This window comes from Microchirus variegatus, assembly GCF_963457635.1.
Source record: "Microchirus variegatus genome assembly, chromosome: 5".
NCBI classification, from domain to species: domain Eukaryota; kingdom Metazoa; phylum Chordata; class Actinopteri; order Pleuronectiformes; family Soleidae; genus Microchirus; species Microchirus variegatus.
Window position 1 is genome coordinate 15,685,379 of NC_139806.1, and position 26,484 is coordinate 15,711,862.

A 26,484-nucleotide genomic window follows, 5' to 3' on the forward strand; every position below is an offset into this window, starting at 1 on the left:
TTCCCCATCCAAGAGTCCAAACCACACCCCATGGCAGAAAAAAAAAAAATTGTTGCTTATCAACTACTAATCACAGCTATGAATTCTGGGATGGCACTCCAGCAACAGAAGGACCGGGTGAAAAACCAATTAGCTAAGCATTTTGGATCAAGCACAGTTAGTTGCACAAACAAAAGACACTCGGCGTTCTGCAAAATTCAAAAAGCACCCACACACACACACACACACACACACACACACACACACACACACCCAAACCTGGCTGCGAAGGAAATTAATTTAGCTGTAGAAATAGAAGTGCAATCAAACAGTACACTTCCCTTCTGTCTTCCCTACTAATATTAATGAAACAACAAATGCAGACAGTGTGCGAGTAAGAAAGAGTTAGATGTGTGTGTGTGTGTGTGTGTGTGTGTGTGTGTGTGTGTGTGTGTGTGTGTGTGTGTGTGTGTGTGTGTGTGTGTGTGTGTGTGTGTAAAAGAGAGAGAGTGAGAGAGCTGCATCTCCTGGCTCGGTGATCCTTACCATCTGTGAGGGTTTGGAAGCACATCTTGCTGCTATATTTGCCAAAGCCAGCTACAGTCCGCGCCCGCACCTGCACAACATAGACCGTACCCGGCCTCAGGCCCTCCACACGAGCAGTGTTAGTTTGGCTCCGCAGGATGGTGGAGTTAATCTCTGCGTGGTCCTGGAAAGAGCAATGAACACAGGATGCAGGTTAGAGTTGATTTACTGAGAAAGTGCCAGCGGGGGAAGTCTTATTTCACACAGTTAAACTGGAAAGTGCCCAGAGAGCAAATATTGCCACCGACGCTTAAAACACCCTATCTTGCAATGTTGAAAAAAGAGGAAAATAAAAAAAAATACAACCCCTTAATCAGTCACCCTTTCGCAGCATTTCATGGAAATCAATTGTGTTGTTGTTGTTGTTGTTTAATCCTGCTAACAGTCAGACAAACGGACAGGCAGACAAATGGCACCAACACACACAACCTTGAAAAAAGAATCCTGGAAAACAAGATCCGGTGGTGGTAGCAGGAGCTTGTGAAACACACAACAAAAGCTTCTGGAAGTGTTCATACAGGAAATATTATGGGTACGGTGGGCAGAAGTTTAGGCCGTTGTAACGCAGACTTAGATGAAATTAAGTTTTGTGATAAATAACACTAGACAGATGGGAACAGTAGATAACAGTAGAGATAAAGAGCAGACATTAGCGAAGAGTTAAGAATACTGAAACGCACTTAAAGACCCAGAACCCATTAAACAGATACACGTTATGGTAACTTTCTTTTAAATTAAGGCGATATTAAAGCGATACGTACGTTTTAACACCAAATAGAAAAGCATTCCATCAAGCATACATACATTAAAATGCACGCCAAAGCCCAAGGATCACATAAACACACACGCTCTCCTCACTTTGGAAATTAAAGGCAATTATTTCTCGCACATCACAGAACCAGTAGGTACTTGTGAATACTAATATCATTGCATATTGGTCTCCTCAGAGGAAGTTTATGAGGCAGTTTAATTACTGTAAGAAGTTTGACCATTACAGGCTAGTTATTACACATTACGATATGGAAACGAAAGGAAAAACTGCTCCTTGTATGTTGTATTTTAGGTCATCCATGATGAATATGTGCATTTTATTGTATGAATGAATGCATGAGTAGAGTCATCCATTATGGAAAGGTTTGGTCTGTTAAGGTCTGTGGCCCCTGCACTACAGATGCAGCTCCTCTATCTCCATGCTCAGGAGATTTAGCCTGCTGCAGTGTAGTTTGGGTTCTTGTTGGAGGTATCTGCTATGGGGGATCAGTAATTACTTAGGCCTGTCACCTTTCCGTAAAACCCAGACTGTCTATGACAGCCAGAAAATAAGACTGCACCTACACTATACCCACTGCTGCAGGCTGCTGATAGCTTGAAGCCGACATGCTGCAGAGAAGGAGGGGGCACTTAAAAGAGAAGCGGGAAAAACTCCCTAACAGTAAATAGAGGCAGAATATTTTGTTGTTAAAGCTTGGTAAACACACTATTGTTTAATGCTGAACTACATCTTATAACACAAATATGTATCGGCGAGGGTAGGAAGGAGGGAGGATGGAGAATGATGGCAAGGAGTGATAAGAAACTCGAGGCAGAAGCAACCCACATTGAAATCATTATCCAATCTGATTGGTGTAATTGAATCATTCCGGTTGCTCCATCATTGAGCATACGAGGTAAACACAGTTATGAAATCTGCCCCCCCCCCCCCCCCCCACACACATAATGATGTGTGCAATCACATTAGCTCTTATTGGACACTCTGGGCTTGATGAAGACAAATGTTTGGGCTTGGGATGGGAGAGCATCGCAACCAACACAGTTTCATTCCATCTCTGAGAAGGAAAGAGGTGTTTATAAATGGAATGCTGCATGTAAATTGGTAGAGAGTTCAATCATTTTACAGATATTTTGTACCTTTGGATAGCACAATCTCGCAGACACGCGCGGCGCACAAATAAATTCAGAAAGTCAGTCTTCGAAGGAGCTTGTGAATTCAAAAAGGGATGCAAAAGATACAATAGTCACCTATTAATCTAGTATAAGACATGGCTGAGTGCACTTGAACCACTGGGGGGGGGTTTACGATTTACCGATTACAGCTATCAGTCACGTTTTTTTCAGGACCACACCTCCATATGTTGAGTCTGTTGACAGATGGCAAACAGCCAATGGGGGAGCATCCCTAGAGGGAGCATTAGCCAGGAATGGACCTTTCATGCTGCCAGTCAAATAGGAATTGTGAGACACACACACACCAAGACATACACCCACACACACATCTGCCACTTAAAACACTTGCGAGCTGGCATTTGGCATCCAAGCGAGTTAGGGAATAGCCAAAAAAAGGCCATGCCAGGAGAGACTTCCAGCCACGAGAGGTCTTCTCCTGCTGCCAGTCAAATGGGGATTAGGAGGACCACACCCTAACTTGCTAAATAAGGACAGAATTGCAGGTGGGAAGGCAGATGGTCAAGCAGCCAATCAAAAGCATTGCCAGAGGTGACAGACAGGAAGAGCCGTGGGGAGTTTCGTTTCTGCCGAGTTCACTGAAATCACTGAAACAAACGTGGCATGAACGGTCAGACTGAGATATAAGTGATGTACAGCATATAAGCCATACTATTTAATATTTCCTTTCTCCAGATGATATATGCATATGAGTCATGCTCATGCATATGTGCATATTCTACATTTATTTAATTTGGGAGCCTTAAAAAATCTTAATAAAACTCGGCAGTCATGAACAAATAGCTAGTATTGTAACCTACTGTAAAGCACCTAAACTTGATCACTTATAATTTCATTGGACCACATTTTACAGGATTGACTCCATTTAAAAGAATATCTAAATTAGAAAAGGATCTACGATAATCATATTGTTGGATTCCCTGAGTACTTACCTCTTAAACCTCTCGATTTGTTTTTTTTGTAATTGCCAATTTCATACCAATGGCCATTGCAAAGTTCTCCTTTAATTTCATCTCTGCCACTTCTTCTTTACTTCCTGAGGTTTTTGAGGTTAGCTTTTTTAGTCATAGCCATTACTGCTGCTGTAAAGGCCAATTATATATTGCTTGTGATAGCAGACAAAAACAGGAAAAATAATTTCTCTCTCTCTCTCTCTGTTTAATCCAAGCACCCAAAATGGACAGCATGGCCACCTGGCACAAAGGCAGGCAAACATGGTGGGATACCATGTGTCCTCTTCACAGGCTCACAGGCAAGCATGCAAATAACAGACTCGCACACAAAATCTATGAGTGGGGGAGTGCATGAGGGAGAACACACCAATATTATGCTTGTAGAGTGGAAATGAAAGAAATAAAGCTCGCATATTAGTAACCCGTGTAAAATGTACTGCCTAGGGTCAAACATAAGAAAGGAGGAGAAAGGGGTAACAATTTAATTCTCACACTCTAGATGGGGTTTATTACTTAATGCAGATGATTAACATAACCCATGAGTTCTAATCCAACATCACAGAAAACGCTTACTGTTCGGTGCAATTATATAATAGTGATACAGTCTAATATTAAAGCCCATTAAAGCCTCTTACTTGTTTTTATATCTAAAGACACTATTTTAAGCACTGCCTGGTAACAGAAAACCAACAGCCTTGTTCTCGCAGTGATTCTGAAGAACTACACATTAGTACAGTAAAAGAGAGAAGAAACACAATACAGAAGGAAATCAGCTTGCTTCTGCTCCAGGTTTTTTTTTTGTGTGTGTGTTTTTCATATTTTTTTGGAGCCATCTTCGAGATGACTCTTTGTTCCTGTGCGGACCTGATATATCATCATCCATCATGAGCGATCGAATAGACAGCTCTCAGCGAAATGTGCGATGTGGCCTCACTGCAACAGATTTGAGCTTGAATCACTCAGACCGACCACATGGGCCACATGCGTTTGGACGCAGTCTTGTGTCCTCTGACCTGCTACTTACACAATGAAGTCACTCCCGAGTGTTTCACATACAGAGATTTATTACTGGCCGTGCCCATGATATTAACATTGTGAAACAAACATTGATTTTCCTTTTTTGCACTGTGTATCAAATTAGTCAAATCTTTTAATTTCATCGCAGAGCTGCACAGTGTATTGATTCGCTCCCCTCATCGCTCTCTCTCTCCAGCCGTCTTTCTCTTGCTTTTTCTCCCTCTCACACACGCACACAGACATAGTCAATGGACACATCAGTATAGTGGGACTGCATTTCAGTGCTATAAAGGTCGAGAGGCAAAGCATTTACAAAGGCACGCACGTCCAAATTAAATAGGCGCACGGCAAGATTGACAACATTATAAATAGCAAAAAAAATGTCAGCGCACCACTTACTGACATGTGACGCAATTACCAGTGTGATTGACAGCTGGTATCCAATAGGTGCCTGGTTAAAGGTGACATCTGTGAGTTTCCAGTCGCACAATTCAGACAATTTTGACAGTGGAAGCCCATGTCCACTTTTTATACACAGTCTACACTCTTAGAAATAAAAGTGCTAAGTAGAACCACATAAGGTTCTTCGGCTTGTCCTCATAGGAGAACCCTTTATGGCTCCAGGTGGAACCTTTATAAAGAACCCTCCAAAAGGGTTCCACCAAGAACTTAAAACCCTTTATTCAGGAAAGGGGTTTTAAAGGGTTCTCTGGATCCATACTTACTGGAACCATTAGTGTTACCAAGAACCCTTGAAAAACCCTTCCTTCGGAAAAAGGGTTTTTCAGAAGCAAATGGTTCCAGGTAGAACCTCAGCCCTTGTAGAAGGACCCTTTTGGAACCCTTACTTAGAGTGTATGGGCCCGAGTATGCAGGGTAACAGATAGGCAGAGTCGGAAGAGGAGTCCGAAGGAGGACGTGTGAATGCCCTTGGAGAGAATGCTGCACAAGTCCTGATTTTCACAGGTTTCATTAAGAACTATTATAAGTCTGTACAACATTCATGTGCGTCTACAAAAGTGTTGCTCTTGGCTCTGAAAGGTGGCAGGGGGAGAAGAGAAGAATAATACAGTCTTTCTCTTGGCTTCTCTTCTGAGGAATTGCTAATTTTATGTAAAGTGCAAGGGAGACTTCAGAGAGCCAAAAATGCAGATGGTGCTATGCTCGAGATTCTGGTAGCGCTGTGAAAACTTGTTCGTTGCTCTTAAATGTCTCACATTGCAGCGTGACGGTGTCGCTGTCATCCAGAGTGGATACACCTGAACTGCCGCTGACACTTCCACACAAACACCGACAAGCTCACACATACACATGTTCCCTCTGACACCAACACCCAGAGAGCCATCAGTAACCAGAGCCACTAGCTGCTCCGCTCCAGCCTTAATGGAGGGCCTGACCTCTGCTACGCCGAGTTATTTCCACCCTCCCTAAATTTTCAGGAAATGTGAAGGAAAAGGCTGCGTGAAAAATTGAGAAAACGAGAGCATGGGATCCTAATTTTTTCTCTGCAAACCCTCAAAGTCATTTCATCTTGCTTCCTAATTTACAGGTTCCTGAGACTGCTTAAACTATAACGAGAAGGTGGCTTGAAGAAGGGAGAGAAGCTTGTGTGGAGAGAACAGCCGTCAGCACTCACTGCAGCTTTTTAGGGAAATGTTCAAAATGCAGCCTTTTCCCCATCATGCCTCAGAATAAGCTGTTACTGAGGATAAAATATATTGGTGATTTTTCAGTTGGAAATACGTGAACACATCTTCTGAACAATCTTCATTAAAGTGCCTACAAGTTCTCTGAACTGCAGAACTTCAACTAACTATCCTGCTGCAATAGGCACGCACATTATATAACTGTTAAATTGTTTGAAACTGTGTGTTACTTGGATCTGGGTGCGAGGGTAAACTTCTTTAACTTTAACTTTAAGTTACACTAACTTCCAAGGAAGACTGCATAATAATGCGATGTCTGCTTCTGATTCCGCAGGGCATTCTGGTAAAGCTCACAGTCAAGGTCATATAAGCACAGAATCCCCCGTTTAAAACCATCTGGAGACCTTTGTCCAATGTCATCCTGCAACCTCCACGTTTCACAATGTGAACACTCAAATAAAAGTTGGCCATGCATAGAAAAGAAAAAGTGTAATTCAAAGAAGAAAAACACAGTTTCCAGTGACATAGGGTTTTCTTGTGTCAAGGAAATAAACTTGTGGCAAAGATATGGTGTGATGATAAGACTGTGAGAAAAGCTGACTTCCATTTTTGTCTTTGTTTGATGAGCCTGAGGTATTGCTTCACTCAAACCGTGACAATGCCGCACTGCCGGAGAAGCTGCCATTGTAAATAGGTATAGGAGGCTTTCCTGTGTGACGCAGTGTGGAGAAAGATAGCTCTCTGCTGTGCTAAGGACTAGCTGACTGTGCCAGGAATGCTGAGACAATCAACTCCATAACCGTAACAGTGTGACTACGCTCAGATTAATTCTTCGTGAGATGCATTAAAAAAAAGTATATAGCGAGTATATAGCTGAGCCATTTTCGGAAAATAATAAAAAGTCGTTTTTTTTGTATTTTTTTACGATGAAGCGTTACGGAGCCTATATGTGTGATCAACATGGTCACAGTCATCCCTCTGTATTTGTATCATAGCCCCATTTACACCACATGGTACAGTTTGAATCACACAGGGTTTTGTGTTTCCATGGAAATGAAGACAAAGGTACCAAGTTAATGGAACTGTACCATCCCCGGTTTTGGTTCCCCTTTCACTGGGGTACCAAGCACAGTGGTCTGGCTCCTTCAGGGTGGAGCTGGACACAATGCAGTCCATTGAGAATCGTCACTTGCGTGCAATGGAAGGAGCAAACGCAGTGCTTTCCTGTGCAGCCCTCACAAACATGCAGCTTGTCTTTTTTTGTGATAAACAGCCACATGCCAAGATGAAACAACACATAATTCTGGATGCCCTCAATTCTTGTCCTTCGTTTACTGTGCCACGTTCTTTTTCTTTTGTCGACTTTGCAGGCAGGCCGCACTGTGTCGCGCTGGTATGTTGTATTTTTATGTAGCTGATGCTCTGTGTGAATAGCTGGGTAATTTAACTATACAGCTCACACCAGGCACAAAAGTCACCATGTACAGTGACACTTTTGGCATCAGCGGCGAGCTGAAGAAAAGTCTGTTTAGAGGCTATAAAAAGCCTTGTCAGAACCAACATAGTGTGTGAAAAAAAAAGACCATCAATGTGGAAATCTCATCTCCACGGCCCAGCGTGTCACAAAGCAATCAGCCTGACTCACTTTCTGCGTCTTACTCATTCTCACAGGGTGATACCTTTTCTAACTAGACAGAAGCACGTACAGGGGGGGGTATTCAGGTAATACAACAGAGGTAGAAAGAGCAAGGAACAACCTCTCCATCACCTGAATTATCCATAGTGCAATTAGCAATCGTGTCCTTGTTAATTCAGTAATTTGTGATTACGCTGTGCTCATCTATTTGTGTAAGGCCACGCTACATAAACATCAATAGGATTAAGTTTCATTGATATTCATGAGCTAATGGGAGGCTGTAAGTGTTATTTACACGATACTAAGCCGTCTGGCAGATAAGGTTTCTTGGGGCCATGGCAATCAGATTCAATTCCGTGACCTGTCCAGTGCCTGAGGGGAAACAGCGAGTGATGCAGCCATGACTGGATAGCATTCCAACTGCAAACATAATTTAAAAACACAATTGTTGTCCTCTCTTATTAGAAAAAGCTAAATGTGACAACTGTTATTTGTAGATAGGGCTGTGAATATTGATCCAAAAAGCTTAGCCAAAGTGAGTTTGTGTGAAATGAATAAGAGAGAAAAAAGAATAGCATTTATAAAACTCGTATTGATTTTTATCTTTTATTCGGAGAGCATAGCATGGGTGAAAGTGCTTCGAATCTTGCACAAGTCTTAGCCTTAGATGACAAAGACTGGGGTGGAAAAAAAAATGTGCATGGCCAACCTTATACTTATTGATCAGCTTTAGGAGGACAAACAAGGACCCAAACAAAAAGCTGGAGTCTCCGATCTCACAGTATCATTATGTCCAAGGCCTTGGGAAAAGCCTACAGGTCAATAATAGACCAGCATAGGTGCGGCGGGGTAGGGCTGGAGACTTAATAAAGCAGACTTATTGTGTGTAAGCAGACTGGTCGATGTGACTCCCCCCAGATGCAATGCATTTTCACGGCAGGACAGGTTGCTGCACTGTGCAGAGTGGGCCTGGAGCAGAGGTCAACCTATTCACTTCATCAGCAGCAGAAACCAAAGAACAATGGGAGAGAAGGAGTGACCACAGTAAAAGAACATATTATCAGACCAGGGGACTCTGTCCACAGATATCTGGGGAAGCTTTGATTTCTTTTTTTGGGGGGGGGGGGTTTTACTGAAGTGTAACGTGCACATGCCAACTTTGTGCCATCGCAGATACAAATCACAAACACATGTATAATTACTTTTAAAACCCATAAGACAAACAGCACATCTTCAAAATAACTAATTCACAACAACACACACGTGTGCACATGAAGCTTACCTTCTCATAGTAGCGCAGTTCATAGTCCAGAATGATGCCATTGGGCTGTTCTGGTTGTGGCCATGACAGAGTGAAGCTGTTCATGGTGGAGCTGATCTGGTGCATGATTGGAACTATGGAGGGCGCTGCAGAAAAGACACAGAAAGAGTATAACAATATGAATACATCTTTGAGAAACATCCATAATACTACTTTTACTACTATTAAGATTTTCGTTGTTTGTAGATTCTTATTTTTAATATTCCGAGACAAACCCTTCCTTTCTCTGCCTAGCATGCATCCAGCCTCTAGGTAAGGTCTTGGTTCCATGTACAGTTAATTTCTATTGGAAATGATTATTTTCCCTTTCTTTAAAATACCTGTTTATGAAGCCTGCTAAGGGGAAATCTCATTATTATATTTTAATTATCTAAATGACCGCAAATTATTGTTAGAACATAATCAGCACAAATAATTGCAACACCTAGAATTCCAGTGAGACACACTGTAGCAGTCGCATTCTGCACACACTCTAACAGTACAGCTTCCACTTTCATTTGTGTCCAGGTAGCCAGCTGAGTCGAGGCTGATTATAGCCACAGTCAGACATATTCTGGCATTGCAGGACCAAAATGAGTCAGCTTTGGCCAAGATATGGCTGCCAGATTGGGCTGTGATCTGAGGGTGTGGACTTAAAGGGTAAATATAACCTTCGGTTCGCCCCGGACTACCTGTCCACTGTAATCTTCAGACGCAACAAGTCTGGCATTCGTCCGGCAGCCGGTCGAGTTGGATGTTGTCTGGTGGTGGTGGGGCTGAGCAATTTTGGCCACCAAAGTAAATTATGGGAGCACAGGTGTGGCTCTGAGAGTGGATACAAAGTTAAAAAAAAAAAATTTCTAAAGTACATGGATAATATTTTATATTTTTGATTTTGAGAACGTTATAGCATCATGTGCATTAGAAAATGTAATACCTAGAATATAATTAATCATAAAATGTTACAGTAAGGAGCCATTTTGTGTAAACAATATTTTTGGGAATATGTTTTAATAAATGGGGGTTAGGGTTAGGCAAATATACCATAAACAGGGGTCATTTGCTCAAATACCCAAATGTGTCGTTTTGTTTTGTTGCGTTAAAGCCTATTTTAACATGTAAAAATATTAGATATCAGTTTTCATCCAAATTTGAAATATCTGTCTTTTTAACTGTTGAAATGTGGGTTTCAATTGGGCGGAGTTATCTCTGGGATTTATTACGCTATAAATCCAAACCAATCATAAATCCTCCACGTCCAGTTGTGTCACCCCGCCCCCCAGTGGCGGTTAACAAAACCGGTCTGCTCCCGCTCAATCTGTCTCTCTATTTCCTAAGTAATTCCATAGTAATCCATTAAATTATGTTACAGTGAGCCGTAGACTTATTAAAAAATGTAGGCAGGGATAATATGCTTGCATCTTGCCAAACACAATCAGACAGATCATGACCTGATTCTTATTCTGCAACAACCTTAGGAATCACGTTATGCGATACAGTATGTTACTATACTATAAACACAATATGAAACTGAACCAAAGAAGAGGGCATAGTTGTAGGACACAGTAGTAACAGTTGTAGTAATAGCAATAGCAGCAGTAGTAGTAGTAGTATTGTGCTTGTTTTGGCCCAGCTGCAGCAGCCTGTTCCATTCTTTAGCCCCACTACACCTGAATGCACACAAATGGGCTGTCAATTAACACACATGCTCTGCAGTTTCTGGCTCGTTCCAATCTTTTTTGTCCTCTGCACTGTCATTCCTCCATCATCCACACTCCTCCTCACTTACCACTAATAGGTTGTGCTACCGGACAGATGGAAGACATCATCCACATATTTAAATTCCAGTGAGAAGGAAGTAAGGAATTGCCTGTCCTCACTCTAGACACTGTGAAGGTCTTTGGAACACAACGCTGTGTTGCTATGCAGATTTATTAAAAACCTGGACTCAAACCAGTGGCACGTGGGATCGGCTTAAAGTAGAAGTTAAGAATTAAATTGAGGGAGTGGGTGAATTGAAGTATTTTTTTTTTTTATGAGAATAGGTGACAATATGCATTGCCGAGTCCACCTACCTGTCGTTTCACGACGTCAACACTGGCAGATTTTTTTCTCACCGTCTCACTGACATTCAGAAAACCCACAGCTGTCATGTCACATCAGACTCTGACGAATGATTTCAATACCACAGACTTTCTCCTGTGCAAGGGAAATGTAAATATTCCTGCCGCTCATTTTTCTACATCTATTCGCTGTGGGTAATATGTATAATATGGGGGAATGCTGACAAGTTCCTAAATGTCACAGACAGCGTTGGCCTGGCCTGTGAGGAGTTCAGGGCTGTGTCTTAAACCTGTGGGTGCAGACTCAGCAGCAAGAAAACCTCTCTTCGTTTCAAAGCATCATACACTTCAGCAGGGATCACTGGGATCCCTGGCAAATCAACACAGCACGTCTGGAGCTATTGTAAAACTGCTATAACCATTTCACTGGCCGTGCTAAGCTAATCAGAGCCTTGGTATGAAGGATGGGTTTTTCTGCCAGACATTAAGAAGTTTTAGTTATTGCACTTCAAATATTTCTTCCTTTTTTCATGATACTTTCACGCACCAGGATAAAGGGTCTCTTGCATTAGAGTCTAATTTGGCCTTTTTTAAAGGTGCATTATGTAATAAATTTAAAGCAACTGACCATAAAATCCTCCTAATATGTCACAGAGACTCAGGAATAATGTTCATATAACAAACTGAACTCACCAACAACAAGAGTACAGCCAAAATATTTGCATTAAAAAAGATATTTTGCAGACTGCAAATCATGTTTATGTTTTGAAATCATGTTTTGGCACGTGGCGCCACCTACCGCCGTCTACCAATCATTGCAGTCAGTAGAGTCTCAGCTGCCGCACAACCACGGGTTGCCAGTTTTGTCAAAAAAACGAAGCCTAAAAGACCTCTGTATTTTGAATTTGAATGTAGTAACCGTTTTTGGCCACATTCTTACATATGGCACCTTTAAGTATTAAATCTTGTGTTTTTATCATTTAGAATGTTAGGATGATATCAGTATATCCTCATCCTGATAATATGACCCAGAGGTAATTACATCATAAAGAGGCAGAATATGAAATAAAAACACAAATATCAGCTTTTATGTACAAATCAAAAAGGACATTCAGTGCGCGAGCATGCCTGGCATCTGCTGTATAAACTTTACGACCTCCTTCAAGGTCATAAAGGGATGAAATCTTACGTTTACGTTTAAGAAACTAAGCAAAAATGTACTCATCAAAACAATTTGTGAAAACACAAGTGGGTTTGATTAAAAAACGGATTCCACGGCTGCTCGTATAAGTTCAAAGCCTCCAGGGCTTGTGGCGTTGGAAAGGAATCTCCACCCCCATATCTGCAGGCATAAAAACAGCTCCACTCAAGCCCGAGCGCTACATTTTATCTAATAGCCTCTTGGCTCTGGGCCTTTTTGCTGTTGAAGCTTAGTCAGTTCTCCACCTGGTCTCCACTCCACATCTTTCTGAATAACCTCTATTTAAAAAAAAAGTCAGCAAATGGCACCCTCTAAAGCTAAACTGTCCTTTTTTATATATATAAATATAAAACTCCCTCAGTGATTATTTTATTTATTTTCCCTCTCTCCATACTTCACTCTTGCATGAGCACTAGGTGGTCCCAGGAGAAGCCCTTGACCTTTTCATTACTTGTGGCTGGTTGTAAATCCTGTTTTGTGGGAAAGACGTTCTACGGTTATGATTAGGGTAAGTATTTTATCATTTGAGTGTCGGGAAATTACAGAAAATTCAAATGTAAACAAACTGAGGGGGCTCTGTTTATCCTGTCAGTGTGAATGAATACTGTTCTGTCTCTTCCGTCCCTTGGCTCTCTCCTCCTCCTGCCCTCCCTTCCTTCCTCTTTTCCCCCCTCTCTCTCTCTCTCTCTCTCTCTCATACACTAGACAGAGAGTGTGAGGGCTAAGCTTCACCTCGGTACACTTCAGGCTTTCTGCCTCTCAAGCTGGTTCACGCTCCACTGACCAGGTCTAGGCCTGTCTGGGCTGCATTATCAATTACCGGCCACAGGCACACACTGTTCCTGACAGACCCAAGGGAGAGGCACTCAACGCAGAAATTCCTGCAGAGGAAAATGGGGTTTAAGGAGGAGCAGTGTTTCCAAATGTGTGTCGTCCTGCTTCCAGTTAAGTTCTTCTTTAATCTTTCCATAGAGAACATACTTGGAGGTGGAGACCTCTAAATCATAACCCACATGTCTGAGTATTATGGGTGGTATTAAGGATTAAAACTATGCCAATGCAGCATATAGGCGATGAAAGTTTCTTCTTATTATCTCTTTAAAAAAAACGCTTTTTAAAATCGCAGTCCTGAATAATTCATGTAATCCTGATGGAATATTGCAAATACGTGTAAATGCCATGGGTGGTTAAATTCACTTCACACCTTACAATAGTGTAGAAGAAACCCAACAGTTTCCATAATGAGAGGACACTTGGCAACAGAGGAGAGAAAAACACAACATATACTGCAGACAAAAAGGTCAAAGGTCCACTGTGATATAAGACTTTGTGATATCTCATGGTGAGACTGCAGATTGGAATAAATGGAGGACTCCTCCACTCACTCATCTCTGTTTCCCATGCGTATCAGGTAACTAGGATGGCCCTCCACCTCCAAACACACACCCTGGCTGGTTTGTCCCTTCAGACTGCTATAGAAACATGGCAGTGTAATACTGCAGTCTTCATTTAGCAAATTTAGCTATACAGTTATTATTATAAGGCTATGAAATCCATTTTTTATCTTAAAACCAATACACACCTATACAAGCATGTTTAGTACTCCCAAGTTCTGCCCATAAACAATTATCTACTACAGTGTTTTTCAACAAGTGTGCCGTGAGAGATTGTCAGGTGTGCCGTGGGAAATTATAGCAATTTCACCTAATTGGTCTAAAAACATTTTTTGAAAACAAATAATTAATTATCTGCAAATAATATGGATATAAATATTCAAGACACCTTGATAAGAATGACTAAATTGTTAATATAGGCTACAGAGTATCATTTTTCAAACATTTTTGTTTGGTGGTGTGCCTCGTGATTTTTTCAATGAAAAAAAATCCACCTTGGCTCAAAAAAAGGTTGAAAAACACTGACCCACTAGAGAAAAATAACCCTAGCTAACATGAACGCAATACAAAATAAGTACAATAAGAAGTAAAAGTAGTAAAAACTTCTGTGTGTTCAAAAGACTGTTTCACCTATTTATTAAATTGTTTTCATAAAACTTGTGACCGAAACACAGTGAAGAGCAGTGTAGGGCTTTTATTTTCTATGACTTAAGTGACTTTGACGTCGACTTTTTGTCAGTTTTCTTTCTTTCTTTCAATCCCAACTTCCTCTGTTGTTGTGGGAATGATCTCAGATCCAATGTCTGGTGATCAATGGACATTTATCCCTGGAAATTAGCAAAAAAAACCAACAAAATATATTTTATGGGTGACGTGGCCTTATAAGTTCTAAATTATACCTTTACTTTTGCACATCTTCTCATTCACAGAGTTTAAAAAGAAGAAAACTTCACTGTCTTTTCCCCACTGGACCAACACCAACCCGGTTTTTTAAGAGGAAAAGCTGCAGAGCGATATAAAAGAGCATGTGTGTGTGTGTGTGTGTCTGTGTCCTATGTGTGAAGAGGCTGTCAGAGACAATGTGTTGTGCCTGTGTGAGGGTGAGGTTCAGTCCAATGAAGCACTGCTGTCCCCTCCAACTGCAACCCCCACTGTCACCCTGGGACGATGATGCTGACAGTGATTGGTGACTGTGTCCTGCACTCCTCTCTCCACCCTGTATCTCTCCCATCCCCTGCTCCTGTGCTCCACTTTTATCTGGCCCCACTTGCTGCCCCTGGCTTTTAATGCAGAGCTTGGTTCACCATTAATCAAAGTCAAAACCTCCTAGTGTCTGGCTGAGACACAGAATGAGAGAGAAGGGGTTGAAAAGGAAAAGAGTGACAGAGAGAAAAAAGAAAGAGAATATGAATGAACTCATATGAAAAAGCTTCTTTTGTCTTAATCTATAGCGGAATACAAATGAGTTAGAGCATAGTTTTACACTCTGCTTTTAGTATTGTAACTACAGTGAACGCTCACTATGTTTTATAAATTATGTAGAAAAGCCAGATTATCAAATGTGCTTCTCTTCCATGAAAAAGACATAATCAACAACATTATCAACAGTGGTCATTTTGTCAAACCTGACAAAGATTCCTCCTGAGACACAGCTAACAAATAATTATATGACAATCAATAAACCCAAATGAAGAAAATCTAATTTTAAATCGAAATAAAGGAACATTGTATAACGCAGTGTTATGAAATACACAATATACACTTCCAAAATTGAGATAAAAGTTTCGAAATGTGCAACTTCTTGTCAATGCAGCCTCATTCTCACTGTGAGATTCCTGGAATGGACCGCTAGAGGCTACTGTTAGCTCCCAGTAGCCTCTGTGGCTGATGTCATTTCCTGTCCCTTAAGTTTTGTTTTACTTTAACTTGGAGAAATGGGATATAATATGGGACCTTTAAACCTTATGGGGCTTCAGTGTCAGTGATTGGGGAGCAGCAGCCTTATGTGTTGTGCCTCTGTCAAAAGCATATAGTTTAACAACCACCCACCCTATTAGCTGGAGCTCAAAGGGCCAAGCCACCCATGACTGCATGTTCATGGGTCTCTCTCAAACACCATAAAGAGGGATAAGTTCAGCACCACGGATTTCTGTCAAGAGCCCATGGTTGGAATTATTTTCAGAATCACATTATACACGGAGGATGCTGAATGTGCAGAACAGTGTGGAGTGTGAAAAAAAAAAACACACACACAAAAGAACCCGAAGACTGTTAGAGCATATCATAAGTCAGAACATTTTAAAAAGTCATCCTTTACTTTTACTTATGAAGACCTCATAATAATTGATGAAGAGGCTCAGTAGCCTTCAAAACCACACGTCTGTCTCCGCCTGCAGCGAACACTTCACATTTTGGGTTCAGGGACAGGATCCAACATTTATGAGAACAGGCATCAAATGAAATAAAAATGGCACTTGGAGAGAGCCTGAAAATCCATGTTAGATGATGAAACTCGTGGACACCCTGGTTCTGATACAAAGAGGCAGAAGTGAGTGGGAGGAGAGAGGCAAACCCCTAGAACACAAATGGAAAGGCTTGGTGGGCTGTAAACTGAACTGGCATAATGAGAAGTGTCTTAGATACCTCTCCACAGACATGTTTGCCGAACATCTCGTCTGATTTTAGAGCCTCTCAGAGTGCAGGTCTATTTAATTGATCCGGTTGTTTGGACTGCAGTCAACTGCTTTGCATCTCAGTGTCTTTAATGCAGCCTCCTAGGTTAGATTTGCCCATAGAAGATCAAGGACAGTGACGTTTGCATTTCTGCGGAGAAGCCACTTCAAACACTGCAGCTTAGTGTGGGAGGACTGTTTGTAGATATACTTGGCAAGCTGTGGTCTAAGGGATTGTTGGCACACAATCTAGGTCAAGAAGGCTGTGCCAGTAAGATCGCAGAAATTTTAAGCATCGGTTTTAAAAAAAATCGCCCATTCTCAGATGTATTTATTTATTTATTTTTTTGTTTGTTTTCGTCATGCATTGTTCACCATCCCACCCCCATACTCACTCAAGAGCTTTCTTCATGTAGGTGAAGAAAGCTGTAGATTAGGTTAGTTGTCCCGGATGGGATTTACTGTATAAGGAATCAGGGAAGTCTGACAACATGTACCACATTTCCATCCATCCATCCATCCATCCATTTTCTACCACTTTATCCTCCATGAGGGTGCCAAACTCAGCTGACATAGGGCGATTGGCGGGATACACCCTGGACAGATCGCCAGGCACCATACAGACAAACAACCATTCACTCTCACACCTAATTTAGAGTGTCCAATTCACCTAATCCCCGATATTGCATGTTTTTGGACTGTGTGAGGAAGTCGGAGAACCCGGAGAACGGGGGAGAACATGCAAACTCCATGCAGAAAGGCCCTTGTTCCGACCGGGTCCCGAACCAAAGGCAATAGCGCTAACCACTACACCAATCATGTGGCCTCACCACATTTCATTAAAGTAAATTTATGACCCACATAACTACTATACAGTTGTGTCTCTGTGGTTGTTTTGCATTGTAAAATATTCTTTAGAGTGACAGAGTATTTCTCCCCCACTAAATAAACCATCCGACATCATAAAGAGACATGAATTGGCTATTTTCAGCAGCTAACATAGATAAATATGACTAAATGCAGGCCAGGCATGAATGATGGCATTTGAGATGGTAGTATATCCTTTACGTGACTGGATCTATACTGTGTGTGTGTGTGTGTGTGCATATATATTCTGGAGATTGTGCATGAACGCTTAAATCACAGTATTGATCAGTCTTTCCTCGAGGACACACAGTAGGATCGAGGACAGTTAAATGGCCCCTGTGGTGATTCACACTAAATCCCTTCAACTCTGTTCCCACCTCCATTATTCCCTCCTCATCCACACTTTTCCTCCTCTCACCTTTGTCATCTCATGGCCAATTTTTACCGCAAGCTGTCAAAACTACTCCCAGCACAGGAACCCCTGTGATTTTTTTTTTTTTTTTGTGTTAATCTTCCCAGCAGTCCACACAAAAGCCACAGTAAGCACAAAAGGCACGGCTCAATTAAGAAAGAGACTTTTTGTTCTTTCCTTAGTAATCTCATTTAAAGGACCTCTCTGACGTTGATCTATCATAGGCTGGTGTCGTTCCGGTGCTCAAGGATTAATAATATACCATTACCTTTGTCAACACTTTAACTCTAACAGAAAACATCCATTTATCCCCGTAAATCCGAAACCTGGTGTTGTTTTGAGCTGAGAAGCAGTCATATCCACGTAAGTAAGCCCATTTTGTTATTCGTTTTACCTGACAGAGCTCTGGGTCTCTGCAACTTCACCAACACAAAAGCCTCAAATATTCTAGTTTTATTTCATGGCCTGAAACAACTTAACAAGCTTAGAGTTTGGAAATGGATCAAATATTCCTTTAAACAGAGAAACACTACACGAGATGCACGTGGCCCTCACTTCACAAAGTTATAATTGCAAATACAATTTCTTAAGCTGAGCTGAATCCATTCACTTTTATTTCCAACAAGGTTGGGCAAAATGAAACAGAAAAAAAAATTGCTAAGCAATTAACTACTCATCTCGAGCCCGTTTTAACAGCTGTGCTGAGCACAAGAACACACGAGACAAACGGTTCACCCTGAAAGGCCGAGTCAAGGGGGATTCGGAGGAGAGTGTGAACACAAATGTGCCACATTATTAGGGCTGCCAAGCACTCCACCTTCAAAATGACAAAAAAGTATGATGAAAATATTTTCACTTCCTTCATATCTGTGAACTTGTGCGTTCCCTGATGCTCATAAACGTGGCAGTACGACATAAACAAAGAAATCTGTCTATTGTTCCGGCAGTCTTTGGCTCCGCCATGAATAAAGCATTATGTGAAATTAGGGTTGTGCATTGTTCATCTGTTAAGTCCAAACAGTGCCAGCCTGTTCTTTTGTCTAATAGTTAAGACCCTCATTCAATTGTGAAGTTTAACGGAGTTCTTTATAACTTTATTATAAACACCTGCTTGACTGAGCAGTTTATTTTCTTTCACCAGTGACTTGCTAATTAGCAACTTACATTTAATACGTTAACCCTCTTATGATCATCATGATATTCGGGCCGTTTGGATTTATTTAGATTTCATGGCTGTAGAATTGTCACAATCATGTTCAATAAGTTAGTGCTTCTGCCTCTTTTTCAATGATAACTTTCATTTTCGATATCTGGCTGTAATTCAACTGTTGGAACTATGGTAGTTAGAAGTCTGTGATTGTCTGTGACTGGACGGTTGTTCTGCGGAAGTCCTGAGGGCTACCATAATGGCAAGTATATGGGGGCACAAAACTCTATTCCTCTGCTTTCCGGTACACATCCATCCACTACTGCTTTTACTGCCACATGAGGGTCGCGGGGGGTGCTATGCCAATCTCAGCCAACATAGGTCAAAAGGCGGGGTCACACCCGGGAACTTAACCATCACAATTAAATGCATAAACCTAACCATAACTTTAACATTAAAGGACCCATATTACGCAAAATCAACTATTTAATCATTTAAATCCTAATGTTTGGGACTCTGGAGGTCCTACCAATGGCCAAAGTGTGAAGAAAGATGAATCACTCATGTTTTTGTGGTCCTCCTCTGTCTAAGTAAAGGAGATAAAACAAGCGATGTTGACCTTTGTGATCTTTGGGACGTCACAAGAAGCTAAATTCTAATCGAAAAGTTTTATTCTTGGCTCCACAGTGCGGCACAGAGTCCTGCACAAACTTCCAGCCTCAGGGGATTTATCTGTCCAGTGGACAAAGAGATACGACTAAAGCGAGCGTTCTGAACAGGGCTGTTTTGGCAGGGTGATTGAACTGCTGTGGTGCTTCATCCTTATGGTATTTAGACCAAAGCATGACACAGACATGTTCATTAGGAGACCGGGGAACAAGTTTAACATGGAGTAATAGGAGATAATATGGGGCCTTTAAAAAACCTTTCAATTTGACCAGTCAACTTGTCCTCACAAGGTCAAAATGTTCTCACAAAAATAGGTTTGAATCAAAATTAACAAAATTCATTTAAAACCCTACATTTTAAGGAGTGCCTCTACCATTTGTGTGGTCCATACCTCACTAATAAATAATCCTTTCTTTATACTTCTGCTTCTTCTGTGTTTCCTTCCAGCAGAACCCCCCATCAAAACTAGGAACAGTGCTATTATCTGGTTACAAAGGGCTGGACATATGCCTGGCAGATTACTGGCAGATACCTCATTACTGCAACAGACTTCAACAATAGGCCAGAGCATTGCTTCTTCTACATCTATCTGTCAAGTGTGATATTAGCCTGTCAAACTGCGATAGTCGCCACCATTAGGCCACCTTGATAATCAGACCTATTTACTGCCTCATTTTCCTCTCCTTCAATAGCCACGCAGTCTGGTCAAAAAGGCACCTGCTTTCTCTTTCCTGCCCGTCTTTACCTCCAATTTCTCCCTTGAGTCATTCTCAGACAATGGCAAGTTCAGATGGGCGTCTAATTCCTCTTCGAGTCCCCATAATCCAATAAGGTATGCCATCCACCAACAGGACCAAATTAACTTTAAAAAATGCAGTACTATACAAAAGATATAGACAATTGGGCTGAATGAGAAGTTAGGAAAATGGAAAGGTACATGAGTAAGTCTGAATTTATTTGATATTATATATTATATATTTTGTCAGTGGATCCTGTTGTATTGTATTTAACAGCACAAGATTTTTTTATTTATTATTTCCCTGAACATAACTGAGGACATGACACCAAACCAGACTCCAGGTACCCGAGCTGACAAACTGCTATGTTTTTTTTCTTGGGCAGCCTGCCAGCATGAACTCAACTGACAGCCTTTTTCACCACATTGTAACTCCACTTCATGACTGTTATTAGGTCCCACAAGCCCACACTGCCATTTTCACAGCCCACATCATCCGCAGTAAAACAGACACAAAAAAAAAAAAATATTGAAGAGAGAGCCTCATTTAAATTTTTCACTTGGGCAGTACTTGTCCCTTGATATGTGCTTCTGTGTACAAGTCCAAGACCTACAAGAGCATTAAAAGCACTGTGGTAAAAAAAAAAGACAATATCCTCGACCTGTCATTTCCATTGGCTAGGCTCAGATCCCATCACGGGCTCAGTTAGAGGACGGGAGCACGTACAAAAATGTATGCACACAGAGAAACAGACAGGAGAAGGTGAAGAGAGGAAAAAATAAGAGGATGAAGGTTATTTTCATTGACTGGGCAAAGATCCATCACAGGCAAACGGAGAAATGCACGTACACACAAACCTGCACAAACAAAAACGAACAGAGATAGACAAGGAGACAGAGGACGACGAAAGAGAAACAGAGAGGAGCACGGAAGAATATTTCAACTTGGCCTGAAAACAGCAGCTGCTCAAAGATCTATCTTTGGTTTCGCGCTCCTCTCGTCTGACATTAAATTAATGAACGGTGAACAGTGTTGAACATGGGTAGTTTTACAACACGGAAGCCGGAACCTGTAGATCAGCATGTTCTCTTAGTTCAACAAAGAAATGATGGCTGTGCGGCTCACACACTGAATTCACATGCTTAGTATTACTCAAATATAAAAAAAAAAAGGGGGGGGGGGTAGAATAAATAAGATTAAAGCAATACACCGTAAATTCCGCTGACTAACATCAGCCCCTGTAGCCACGCGAGGTAATTGCTGGGCTCCCGAGTCCAAGCCGTTACACCGTTGTTATGTGCAGAAACAAAAGCCCATCACCCAGAGTTATCTCCGACTGTACTGAATTACAACACAACTGAATTACATATTTCCTCACGAGCCGGGCTTTTCCAAAGCAGACTGTCACTGTAAATAATATGCCTCTATTTAGTTTCCTCGCTGACTATCGGAGATGGATGTGGGTGTGTAAGTGAAACACTCTCAAAACTCGCTGGACCTTTATTCTGTAGTTCACTCAGTCAGTTCTCATACGGCGCAGAAAAGTATCTGCTCACCTAATCATAATGTACTGTATGTGTGCATTGTGCAACAACTGGCATTTAGGGCATGACGTGAGAATGAAAGGAACTATTTCCCCTTGTCTCTGATAGAGATGATTTTCAAGGCAAATGTTTGCATATTGTTCCTTTATAGTACTTGTTCTTTCTGTTTATCCAGGGAGCAGGAGTGTGTCCGTCGGCACCACTCAATAGCTGCTAAGCTGTGTAATAGATTCCCAGTAAGCTTGGGATATTTGAACTGCGTGGACACTTAAAATCGGTGAAATTCCATCCGTTTAGATAGCTATTCAGATAACATGTAGCGTTCGCTATTTCAAGGCGTGTCTTATATTCTTGCCCCTGCTTGTGTATTTTATTTGGCAGCCGTCGCCTTTGTTTTATAAACTTAAACGTGTTATCTGGTATTTTAATCTTTGTTTTATTTATTGGTTCCTCTCTAACTGCGTTAGATCTTTATCTCTTTAATTGCCAAGCGCTTTGTGACCACCTCCTGTGACAGATTCTGTGTAAACAAACTTTGCATGCGTAAACTTTGCATTCTCGATAACAATCTGTAGATTTAAAGGTGGATTTGAAACGGGACGGAGCTTCCATGAAGTCAGGGTTATTGGCTTGTACGTACGGCTCTAAAAAAAAATAGTCTCATTAAACGAAGACCCACAATAACAAATTGTTAGAATACACTCATGATTGTCTACTTCTTATACCAGGAAATGATAGACCTGAAAAATAACTGTGATTCTTCTAATTAGAATTTGCAATTTGTTGCCTGAAAATTAATGAAAATTATTTTATTTTTTTTCCCCCATACCCAGGCACAATCTATTCTCCAGGTGGAAATAGTTTTGACAAAATAATAACAGGACTCACAAATTACTTCTCTTGCATGTGCAGGGATGTTTGTACCTTAACTTAAAATACTCATGTACTAAAGTTTGGGATAACTTATTGTCCTTATTTTTGAAGGAAAAACACTTTTTTTCCAAATGAATATAACATTAAATGAATCAGAAATCCACTCTGTACGACTATACTATATAGCTGCAAACGTCTGTTTTTTAATGGTATATGTACATAGGTGTATAGAGGCCCATTTCCGGCAACCATCTCTCCAGTGTTCTAATGGTACATTGTGTTTGCTAATGGTGTTAGAAGGCTATTGGATGATTAGAAAACCCTTGAAAAGCTTTGTCCAATTGTGTTAGCACAGCTGAAAACTGTTTTGCTGAGTTTGAAGGGCAAAATGATTATTTTGAATTAAAAAATCATTATTTCTAATCTCGTCAATGTCTTGACTATATTTTCTATTCATTTTGCAACTCTTCTGATGAATAAAAGTGTGACTTTTAATGGAAAACATAAACAAATTGTATCGGTGACGCCAAACTTGCACATCTATCATCATCAGATTCAGGTGTTTAAAACAAGAGAGATCATATAGTGCATTGTGCTATACTACTACTGCACAATGTTTTACGTTCAGTAAGCTGCATCTTTGTGTGTCAACTCCTACTCTGCCATTTATTCTAGGATCTCATTGGTTTTATGTCATGTTAACTCATTTCATTTTTTTTTTTTACTCCCATTTCAATTGTCTACATCAGGGGTTCTAATTACAGGTTCATACCAAGTAACACATTTCTGTTACCATATATTTACTGGGTAAATAGCTAGTAATTGGGGGCTGTAGCTACCTGCTTATTACCAGCTTATTACCCAATAATACACTAAAATTCACCATATAGAAACCAGGTAAATAACCAGTATTTGTGTGTTACACTTACTGGTCTGTATCCAGTAATGTCCAATAAACATTTAACAAGCTTAGTAGCTCCTGGATTAAAACTATCAACTGTAATTCACTGCGGGCCGCCAGAAATGTTTCTGCGGGCCGCCATTGAGAACCAATGGTCTACATGATGTCACCCAAATTAGCAGTTGCCGTGGTTACTATTAGTTGGCAGCACGTTCGAGTTAGCGGGAGAAGGTAACGACGTTTCCTCCTTTGCTTTTGAAGGTCCAGATTGTGGCGACGTTTCAATCAATATTTGGTTTGCAATTGTGATCGTGACACCCCTCATGCATGGATGGATGGATGGAGTGGATGGAGTAGCTAGATAGATAGATAGATAGATAGATAGATAGATAGATAGATAGATAGATAGATAGATAGATAGATAGATAGATAGATAGATAGATAGATAGATAGATAGATAGATAGATAGATAGATAGATAGATAGATTCCAGGTGAATCTATGTTTTCCACACTAAACAGGTTCCTGATATTGTTATATTGATAAGAATAAGATGTAAAAACAGGAGCAAATTAAAAATGACAGCAAAAGTATGATTATATTGATAATGGGTCAGTGGCGATGTCATCATCATCTACAGTACCACTACAATATCATTATATACTCAGCCACTTACCGGCCTGATTTGTAGTGATGTCAATGGAGACGTGCTGGGCAGGATATGGGCTCTTATTACTGACTCCATTGACAGCCTGTATCTCAAAGCTGTAGAGCGTGTGCGCCAACAGGTTGCTGATGAACACCCTGATCTCAGTCAGACCCAGCTGTCGCGGGACGAAATCCACGTTGTCGTCGCAGTGGGAGCAGGAGCGCCGGTCAGTGCGACACTTCTTGCACACGATGTTGTAGACGACGTCTGCGCGGCCGCCCGTCTCCCGCGGAGCATGCCACTCCAGGATCACAGAGGTTTCATTCACAACGGAGATCACGTTCCTCGGGCTGGATGGGACGCCTGTGAATAGGGAGATACGATTTAGGTCAAAGGCAATCTCTCATGCAACACACTGTGTTGCTTATGAAGAAAGGGGAATTAAGTCAAATAACAGCATGCCGTAAATTTAAGTGCTGCTTATTTATTTTATTTTGTCACAATCATACCAAATGGGATCATACAGGGAAACATTGTGTCTATCAAACACAGAACATTGAGCAAAATACAGTACTGCTCGTAGTGTTATAATTAGTCTTATAAAAGTGGCTCACTCAATTCACACTCCCATTCATTCCTCCACAGCTGGAGCAGAGACTCAAAAGGCACACTATTCGGCAAAACCACTGTTGTGCTTCAGTGGAGGCTAAATATTAGAAGACAGAGGTGTGAATTGCGAAACCCTGCTGCAAACGGAGCGCAATCCTCAAACAGTTCAAATCTGCTCGAATGGCAGGGTGGAAATTTGCTCAGCGGTGGAATATCTGTCCCTTTCTTCTCAGACAATGCCGTTAAAGCAGCAACTGCTTAGGTGGAGTAAGGCAGGGAGTTCGGCAGAGCTGAGCTGGTACCAGTTTATGCTCCATAAAGCCTGACCTTTATCATTAAAAGAGAATTTAAACAGACTCTTCTCGACCACTGTGAAACCGAAAATCCACTCAACTCAACAGAATTACTCCGAGTGCACCGTCTTCCTTCTACACCTTTCTTTTTTTTATCGACAAGAATATACCGTACTGTATGCGACTACAGGAGGAATACATATGCATTTTCAAGCATATTATGATGGAGTACTTGAGTGTCCCCTTTCTATCTACACAGGGCAGATAGTTACTTCCGTCAGCGCAGACATAATTAATCATCGTCGCCGTAAAGCCTTGTGGGAAAGCCCAGGGGTGCTGGGACAAAGTGACAGAAAACACAAAGGTGAGCGAAAGGCACTGTTACTGCTGCAAGCATATCTCAGCATCTGCAACAACAGAGAGGTCGCTGACAGGAAGGGCATGACCTCCACTGTGCGATGATTACGATCTGGCTGTGAGAACAGGTATGGCGCTCTGAATATACGGCCAAGTGATGCATAATTATTTATCATTTACATTAAATCACTAAACATAATTTGGTTGCGAAAAAAAAGTGTGCAGTATTGCAGTTAATATTTGTCAAACTCACACTGGACATTGTATGTGTTACTTCCACCGCTTGTACTCCGCGTTCCATCTGCTCGTGCGACACAAACACACACGCCTGAACTGTTTATCCACATCCACACCGTCTATAATATCAACGCGTTTATACAAAAAAATAAAATCCTCTCTGAGGTGTGAACCACAGGCCTTCATCCAAACGACTATACGGCTACACGTTTGCGGGGACAGCACAAAAAAAAAATCAAATGTGACTGCCACTTAACCAGTGATTTGCAGACTATTAGTGTAGCCCTCGGCTGTTGTAATTTGCCATAGAATTTAATTTGGTTACTTAAAGGCTCTCAGCTTGCTGCCATTTATCCCACGATCAGATTTGCTTGTGCTTAAATAGAGTAGGTTCTTTTACTTAAGGTAAAAGGGTAAGGCATCACTTTTTAAGCAGCCCTGCTAACTATATTTTGACATGTATTAAAAGCACAGTCGAGGCTCGGCATTTAATTCATCTGATCTGATAAATTAAAATATAGTACACAGATGTCCTGTTCTGAAATTCTTCAGCACTTTTACAGGACTTGTTTATACTAGTCCGGAAGTTAAGGTTAAGAAGTGGTCAGGTAAAGAGGATAGAAAGTATAACCTCATTTATTAGTGTTTCATTTAATTTGGGAACGCTTAGGCCACTGTCACTGCAGGAACAAGAAGAATGCACATGTTTAATTTTTGTTTTGTGTTTGTTACATACATACATACACACATATATACACATACATACATACATATATATATAC

General features: G+C 41.1%; 1 protein-coding gene across 2 annotated transcripts in view; it reads right to left on the reverse strand.

Moving 5' to 3' along the window:
• The window catches only part of LOC310927929 (ephrin type-B receptor 1), a gene marked incomplete at both ends in the record, with an annotated part of 159,675 nt that overhangs the window by 28,834 nt on the left and 104,357 nt on the right, over positions 1–26,484 (reverse strand). For both annotated transcript variants that reach the window (XM_083890359.1, XM_083890360.1), the window contains 3 exons: positions 526–688; positions 9,061–9,185; positions 24,234–24,569. In XM_083890359.1, the coding sequence (XP_083746485.1) occupies positions 526–688; positions 9,061–9,185; positions 24,234–24,569 (624 nt within the window). The remainder of the gene's footprint in view (positions 1–525; positions 689–9,060; positions 9,186–24,233; positions 24,570–26,484) is intronic.